At 43.4% G+C, this 9108-nt stretch overlaps 1 protein-coding gene across 1 annotated transcript; it reads right to left on the bottom strand.

Moving 5' to 3' along the window:
• Positions 1-260: 260 nt before the first annotated feature.
• Positions 261-7623, bottom strand: LOC104513087 (fructose-2,6-bisphosphatase TIGAR-like; the record flags this gene model as incomplete). Its single annotated transcript, XM_010156317.1, has 4 exons — positions 261-371; positions 2893-2970; positions 4951-5072; positions 7586-7623. Coding segments are annotated over 4 exons (349 nt in total), but the record flags the coding sequence as incomplete, so codon positions are not given.
• Positions 7624-9108: the final 1485 nt, after the last annotated feature.

The following is a 9108-nucleotide window of genomic DNA, read 5'->3' as shown; positions in this document are numbered from 1 at the left end:
TCTTGCCTGACTGAACCCAGCACAACTCCTCATGAAGCCCTTGTTTGCAGAAGAATGATGGCAATCTCAGAATCAGTATTTTAGTTCTCAGGAGACTCCCTGCTTGCCACTGCAACCAGGTCAAGTAGTGTTTTTAGCCTGGAAAGTAACTACCTTTGGTTGGGCTAAGCTCTCAGTACAATGTCCCTACATACAGAACAGCTGCATCTGCGCTGATGAAACAACCTAGAAAGTAAGGCACAAATAAACAAATACCACACCTCATCCAGTGTTTCTCCTCCAGAAGGTGTGAATGAAGGACACTGCTCTCCAGCGGCCTTTGCCATAGCCTTGAGGTCAGTCAAAGGCCTTCCTTCTGCAACACCGTATTTCTGCAAGAGGCAAGTTACAAAGACTGGGTTTAGCAAGATGTATCATGTCTCCAGTACCGCTTCCATGCAAACATCTCTTAACAGCTTAGTTTTCTTGGATTCTCAAGTGTAATGTGCAGGCTTAACTACCTTTTACATTTCATCCCAAAAGTGATGGAGGAGATATCTTTGTACCTGCTATTTAAGTTAAAAGTAGATATATAAAGTGTTTATACACTGGGCAGAGAAACACATTAAAAGCAGCATCTTATTTAAATTACTAACACTGTGATCTACTCTAGGTGACCCTGCTCTGGCAGCGGGGTTGGACTAGATGTTCTCTAGAGGTCCCTTCCAACCCCTTCTACTCTGTGAATCTGTGAAAACACTAGCTTCAGCCTAATCTCTGCCTTGAGATTTTTCTGAGGTTCTTGACACTCATGCTTAGCATACCTAGTTAAAGTATCATTGAGGTTACATTGCAAACACCTCTGTATGCAGCTGTTCATATGAAGATAAACTCCATTTACTTTTCATTTGCAGAAAGACTTCAGGGAATTACAAGTCAGAAACAATTAATTTCTCTACAGATCTCTGAAATCTCCAGAACAGAAAAGGATTCCATTTTAAAATCAGAATTTTTGAAAAATACAAAAAAACCCCACCAAACAACCATACAAAAACACACAAGTACTCTACCTATTAAACAATAAGGCCTCCCTCCATTTTTTCAGGGCATATTACTGCTGCGGACAGTGTTTTTAGAAATCAAGAAAGGAAAAAAAGACCTTAAAAAAAAAACATATGCAAATGGACTCAGAGTAACTGTCTTCAATGACACACTCCCGAGTCCTCCAAACACAAGGCCTGTATGAGAAACAGTAGTAGGAACCCTTACATACCAGCTAGTTATTCTGGATCACTAGAATTCGCACCAGAAAACATAATATTTGTCATCTGTATTTTACATGATAGATACACTTGGATGTGCACTACCATTTTTGACCTTGAAGATCCTTCCAAGGCACATCTCTAACAGCTTAATACTTCTTTCTCTTGATGATTAATACTTCACTGTCACTAACAGATTAAAAACGTATTCAAATGGAAAGCTTTGGTCTTTCCTTGGAACATCCTAAGACAGTGAAAACGTTGCAGTTAGGATGAGTATTTTGAAAAAGTAGGAGCTGATGCTATACTGTCAATCACTGTTACATGCATTCCAGAAATCCAGGTGTTGACAACCAGGATACGGAGGCTTTTTTGACTTCTATGTCACTATCCACTTGCTGTGGATGTGCAATTAGCTGACATAATAATTAATTTATTACAGTCTTCAGTATTTGAATGTACTGAAACAGGTTTCCTTCAGTCTCTCACTCTCCTTCTCTAAAGCAAAATATTGGCAATTTAAGAACACTAAAGAAGATGTGAAGAAATAAGTGCTCTGAAACAGATGAAAATTAAATCCTAATCTTAAAGAGTTTTCCAGACTTCTCTCACGAAAGCAAGGCATGAGAGAATAAAGCTTTCTTAACAGTGTCAACAACATATGTTCTTTCAGAGGACTTCGCTTCTTTTCATGCAATTCAAACGTAATTCCAGTTATGAAGAGTAGTGGCTTAGAACCTGTAGCCCGCAGACACATTTCTATACATACATACAAATGCCATGAAAGGGAGGGAAAAAACCCTAACAGAGACTTGAGATTATTCTTTCTAAAATTCTGTATCCCAACTCACACTATTTCCAAGAACATCAGGTAGTAAGCAACTAAACAAGGTCAGGAGGCATTGAGCTTGCTGGTCTGAGTGAAGAACTGGTATTTCTGACAGAAAAAGAAGGTCCAAATAGGAAATGCTACAATCATGCTCTGCTCCTTAAACACTTATTTGCCTGCTGGCAATATGCCATCCCACTTCTGGTTTGGTAGCATTTCCTTACTTAAAATTCAGCTGACGCTCTCAGAGTAGCATCCAAAGGGTGATTCATGAGCAGAAACAGCCAGCATCTGAGTTTATTCTGATCTAGACATTACTTAAAAAAAGACAGGAGCTACACTTATGCCTGTTATCAGACAGAGAGGCTAATCAGGAAAGCAGACTGTTCCATGGGCATCTGACAGTTTTCCAGTAGTCTTTGTGCAAATGAAAAGGTATAAACAGCTAAAAAGCCAACACTGAGTTGTGCCATCAGGCTAGAGAAGGTAGGCAGGGGGAGTATCTTCAAACATATGGGGTTAGAAAACAGAGCTACGCTTTTAATTACATTTAAGGTATTTTCCCCTACGTGTAACTCTTACCTTACTTCAATCGTTAGAGCATCACAGTTACAGCAATAATCACTAAATTTTGGCTTTGCTTGACAATTCTGCAAACCATTTCTAGTACCTGATGTGAGGAGTGCAGTTTTCAGTGGTTACAAACACATCAAATAGTGCCCTCCACTGTTAAATCTCCCATGCAGCAAGCCAAGATACCCATCAGCGGTGAGTTCCATTTTCAAATTGTTCAGTATTAAACCAAACTCTTTTAGCACTTACTCTCTCTCGAAGTCTTGCATCATACTTGATTTCCAAATCTTTGCAAAACTTGTTTTTGCCTAGAATTGTGGCAGCAGTCTGAAAAATGAATGCGTGGTCACGTCAATGAGCTGTTTTCTCACGGACAGCTACACCAGCTTACACCACCACCGCCCGTGTGAATCACATCAGGAGTACCCAACCACCCAAACAGAGAACATAATGTTTTTCAGCGAGCAGGGTCTGTCAGAATGGGATACATGGCTCGTGTCAGGCCATAAGAGGCAGAAAAGCTGCAGTCTTCATACGGTCTGTTCACACCACATCCCGGTCTGCCCAACTAGTCTTTTTTTTATTTTCACACTGCAGGTCTGCCTGCTCTCTACACTGCTGATTTCCACAGCTACTCTTTGACCCTCCCTCCTACACCTGTCACTCAGAGAGGCTCCTCTGCAAAGCCTCTCTCTGCATTTCCCATTCATACTCACTTTGCATCTCCTTTAGCTGTCGGAATTCCTGCCCCGCTAGCACAACTCTATTTGCACACATCCCTGTTTTCTTCTATCCTGTCCAGGCTTGAACGTTCACGGGTGGTAGCCAGAGGACCGTGCTACTACTCCTGGTTCCAGCCACCAGTACACACCCTGACTACAGCTGAGCCAAGAGACACTGCAAGAAAAACTATACCACTAACAGTTTCTTCAAAAAACTTTTTTTCCTCTTTTCCAAGGGAATTCGTACGTTCCTCTCATACCTGAGCTATGAAGTGACAGCATAATAAAGGACACTTCTTCACAGCTGCCAACAAAGGGAGTTCCAACCAAACAGAAACTGCAGCTTTACACATCTTTGGAAAAGCTTCCACAAAGTCTGGATGGCTTACCAAACAAATGGCAAAACACACTTCCCTTACGCAAAGGATGAATTCAGGTCTGTCTTCGACGTTATGAGAGTGCAAACGTTTCTCATGGAAAAAGCCTTTCTTTAATGTAAGGGAAAAAATTACCAACCTCCCTCTCAGGCGGCTGAGCATGCAAAATCAATTCCCCTGAGGCAGGCACACAGCACAGACAGACAGTCTTACGAACATTGTAAAGCACTATTAATGATTTTAAGTATAATCACTGCTATCTACATTCTCGAAGGAAGTGGCTTGTCAGGCAGTTGTTAGGAATTTTAAAAATATCTAATTATTGCGCTCCTCCCGCCCTGTGTTCCACCCTCCCTCCCTAGCTCTGGTTTACAGCAAGGCTTCACAGGCTTCTGCAGCAGGACAACAGAGTGTAAAGCAAGTAACCAGTGGGGCTACCAAGAATCACACAGTAGTTGCAGTCCCATGAAGCCTACATGTCTCCTGAAACTGCCATCAGTAACAGAATAGAGAATAAAGGACAGGGCTTCCACGGGAGACATGACCTTTCTAGAACGCTGATCTATGCCTCTACCTTTAGCAGTTCCCTGTCCCTAATTTTCTGAGCATTTTGTAATCTTGCACACAAACTACACGTAATCCTACTCAGTAATTAACCTATTAAAATAGTCCCATCAAGGTGAGAGATGTGCTATTATCCTCCTGCCAAAATCCAACTTCTCTGCACACTGAATGATCCTTGTACTGATTTACAGCAAAATCTGGTCTCGCCAATATTGGTCCGCGTTCCTCAGAAAAACACAGCACGTAGCCGCAGTGCATAAGCAGTACAGCACCACAGCCAATTTGTTTTCTTTCTTCAAAGAAAAGCTGACTTCAGTCTGTGTTACCTCACACAAAAAAAGTCCCAATTACTCCTTTAGCAAGAACCTACACACACATAAAACAATGGCAGGTCCGTGAGAACATCCCTGCACGACATCCTGCAAGGCAAGATGGCCTTCCTCCCCTCCGGACTTGTCTGTTTTCACTGAAATGTCCTCACTCACATTGGCCCTCTTGAATTCTACACAACGCCAACTGCTATTCTAAGTCCCTCAAAACAGCTTTTGGCTCTCCGTCACTGTGTTATTTTTGCATTATCAATAGCAATTAAATGCCAAATTCTGAACTAATATTTACATTCAGTTGCCTCAAGAAGCACTTGCCTGCTTTGCTCGAAGGAGGTCGCTTGAAAAGGCATGAGTAAACTTCACATTACTAAGAAATAAACCAGCAGCATCTGCTTGTCTGAAACCAGTTGCAGAGAGCGGCTCATCCACTCCTTGACCTACAAAAATAAAAACCCATCAACATGAAGACATGCAAATTTTAGATCATTTAGCAGCTGAATAAGCATGGCAGCAATAAAGACTCTGCTCAGTCATAATAAAAGGCTTCTCCCTTAGCAAAAAAGCCAACCCTTCGTAGAAGTCACTGTTCCTCTGGTCCTCCCTAAACTCAGCCGCAGACTGTATAAAACCCGAAGGAGTGCAGGATAGAAGGCAGAAGGATCATTACCAGTGATACCTGTATTAACGTGTACATACGACAAACTTCAACATAAACCAGAGGCCTACATTTTCTAAATGTGAGTAGTCATTTCAAATCTGTTGTCCTTTTTAGAACGGTCACTGTTAGGCTTCCCGCCCTCACAACTGAAACTCTGTAAACAGATTCGTTGGTTTCAAATAAGAAAAAAAGACGGTACCATTGGGGTACTGCTGCTGACACTAAAATGCGTATGTGGAAAAAACCTGCACATCCCAAGAGTCAAGTCCTGACAAGCGTGAAATGCCTGCTCCTCCCCATTCCCTAACACTGACAGTGTCCTGAAGAAACGAGGCAACAAGAAGGGACACACTTTTTGCCAAAGACACAGTTTCACAAGAATTTTACAGGATGTAAACACAGCTTATTGTGGTCTCTTCCTCTCCTCTCCTCCACCTGGCAGACTGACACTAGCACTCATGCAGCTGCGCAGCGGGCATGTTGATGGAACAAGACCAGCTGAAAAGCAGCAACCCCTCCAAAAACTGTTCTCAGCCAGAGTACTCCTTGGAACTAACTCGCCAGAGAGCTCTAGGACAGTACTGAGAGAACCAGCACTTTGGTAATCCAACTTGAATGAAATAGGTGTGCCCCTGCCACACCTCAGAGTCCGTAGGAGAACTAAGAACTGTGGCACAAGGACAAACCTGCAACAAACTGCAGAATCCACACTCGTATCACCCATTTTCCTTTTGGAAGAAGTCAAAGCAGAGAGTGTGCACTTCTCAGCAGATCCAGAACAATCTTCACCAAGCAAATCCTGTAATTTACATGCTTCCAATAGCAAAAGACAATCATAGAATCATGGAATGGTTTGGGTTGGAAGGGACCTTAAAGACCATCCAGTTCCAACCCCCCTGCCATGGGCAGGGACACCTTCCACTAGACCAGGTTGCTCAAAGCCTCATCCAGCCTGGCCTTGGACACTTCCAGGGAGGGGGCATCCACAGCTTCTCTGGACAACCTGTCCCAGTGCCTCCCCACCCCCTCCGGGAAGAGCTTCTTCCTGATATCCAATCTAAACCTCCCCACTTTCAATTTAAACCCATTCCCCCTTGTCCTGTCACTACAGGCCCCTGTAAAAATTCCCCCCCCTGCTTCCTTGTAGCCCTTGTAGGTCCTTCCAAGGACACCAGCAGTCCAGAACTTGAGTTCTGAGCACCTCATCCATAATGCAGCCACGTGAGAGCCTGTAACCCACCATGTAGGTCTCACCCCTCTCAAAACACAAGGTACAACACTCTAAGAGTTGCCAATGTTCACTTTCTACACAGCGGCCAGGAGGGTGGAGAACCACCTACTACATGCCATCTGCCACAGAGGGCTAGAAATTTAAAAGATGTCATTGGTACTGCTAAGAACATCAAGTGGTAGATTATGGTTTATTCACAAAGCCATGCTGCAAGAACTGTAAAGAGCAGTGTCAAAACAGAGGTAGGAAAATCCAGAAGCACGATTCTTCCTCACGGCAAGTGGCATTGTGTAAATTTTATTTATTCAGAGTACAACCCCACTAGGTTCCTTGTAGCAGCAAACCTCAGATTTCCTACAACAGACATCCAATTAGCTCAGCATTTTCAGTTCTGGGTGTACCAGTCAGCAGTCACTAAGGAGAATTCTAGACACAACATTTAAAACTAAAGACTGCCGCCCCTTGAAAAGAGCTTGGATGGAACAATTGAAACATTTCAACAATCTTCACATTCTTCTTTGCTCTACAGTAGACTTTTTTGTAACTGACAGATCACCTTCTAAAGGCAACAGCCTCCTTTACAACATGATCTTTATCCATCCTTCTGCAGCTCCTTGCCAACTCCATATACACCTGGCTGGTTCTTCACCAGAGCTGCAGCTTTCTCTTATCATCTCAGCCCCAAAAGCCCTTTTCCCAGGCTTCGTACTACCGAGGTTTAACACAGTGCTATGGGACACTGGCATCCTCAGTAACAACTGCTACTATCGCATTATTTGATTACAGGTAACTTTTTTCCCTCCCCCCTGTTTAGAAAAAGGAACTATTCTAATACTCCCGTTGATACCAGAAATGCATCACCACGTGTTGATACTCTGTGGAGACTCAGAATCTTCACAGCTCTGTAAAGCTATCAAGCCAATGTCCTGGCTTACAAATAAAGTCTCTTAAGGTTCCATAATAATACTTAACATTTCAGCACTTGGTTTACAGAATTTCACATTTTACAGGAAATAAGGATTTTCCAGCTCTAACAAGCTAGCAGAATAACTGATACTAACCTTGCAGTATCTTGTCTTTGTTGTATCTTGTTTCGCCACTGAAAGAGATTATAAACAAAAAGAAACTCAGAATGATTTTACTGAATGCTCAAAAACTTTATTATACTAGATAGGAACAGGAGACAGCAGACTCTGAATATGAAAAATTAGATACAGTACAGCACAAACTGCTTTCAAAAAGACATATTTGAAGATTTTACACAACAAAAAAACGATTTTCAAGTAGTCAAGCCCAATCATGCTGTCGATATTTACCAAGACAAACCTACCTGGAGTAAAAGGAAGGGAAGAAATTTCTTAAATTTATCATAAATGTGGCCTAATTTGTCTATTACAATTACACCTCCATGCTGGAGCGAAGGGAGTTGCAGGGAGACCCCAGAACCCTCTTATGAAAAGCATGTGCTAGTCCAACTGGACCTCTGCACTTTAAAGGGAAGCCAATTCAAGAGATTATCAAAGAGAGCAGCAGAGCAGGCCACACACCTCGAAGAAACTGAGCATTGGAAGCCCGAGGTGTAGGAAAAAAAACAGTAGAATGAGCATCACCTGCTTTAGGAATTAAGAATATTCTACCTCGAAAACCGTAATCGATAGTATTTCAAGAGAAGAGCAACTAAAACCATGCGCAGATTTTTTTAGGAGGGGAAACCGAACAATCAAACTTGACGTGGACAAAGTTAAGCGTGCTGGCTTTGTCGAGACTCCTCACCTGAATGTAATGTCACGTGCTTAAGTCTCGGCCACACTAAGGCCAAGCGTACCGCTTGGTTTTTATAGAGAGCTACCAACGCTGCTGTGCAGAAGTCCTCAAGAGGAGCCCCAAACAGGCAGCTGACACTGTATTTTAGTACGCTTTAAACTCTTTCCTGCACAGGGAGCAGGAACTGCTCTACTTCACTACAAGAGCCTGTAGTGATAGGACAAGGGGTAATGGGTACAAATTGAAAACAGGGAGGTTTAGATTAGGTATCAGGAAGAAATTCTTCCCAGAGAGGGTGGTGAGGCACTGGGACAGGTTGCCCAGAGAAGCTGTGGATGCCCCATCCCTGGAAGTGTCCAAGGCCAGGCTGGATGAGGCTTGGAGCAACCTGGTCTAGTGGAAGGTGTCCCGGCCCATGGCAGGGGGGTTGGAACTGGATGATCTTTAAGGTCCCTTCCAACCCAAACCATTCTGTGATTCTATGATTCTGTAACTGAATTCAGGCTCACCCCATGTCCTGACAGCTACTTCCCGCCTCCCGAGGAAAATGCAGCAGGCTGGATGGCATCCATCCTGCCGGTCATAAATTGGGGCGGAGGGAGAACAGCAGAACATGCGGCGTTCCCAGCAGCACCGAGACAGCGCGGCAGGTCTGACGGATGAACCTGCATCCATTTGCTGGTGAATGAACTGGGATCTTACGGAAGGGCCTGCAGGAGTCCCACCTGATGATTTCAAGCCCAACAAACCGTTTCTGGGTCCCATGTTTTCCAGCTGATGCAGAAGTTAGGTGGCAACTAGAGCACCAAGTCAGCAGGTC

This window comes from Eurypyga helias, unplaced genomic scaffold (genome assembly GCF_000690775.1).
Source record: "Eurypyga helias isolate BGI_N326 unplaced genomic scaffold, ASM69077v1 scaffold30417, whole genome shotgun sequence".
NCBI lineage: Eukaryota > Metazoa > Chordata > Aves > Eurypygiformes > Eurypygidae > Eurypyga > Eurypyga helias.
This window is presented reverse-complemented; position numbering and strand designations above follow the sequence as displayed.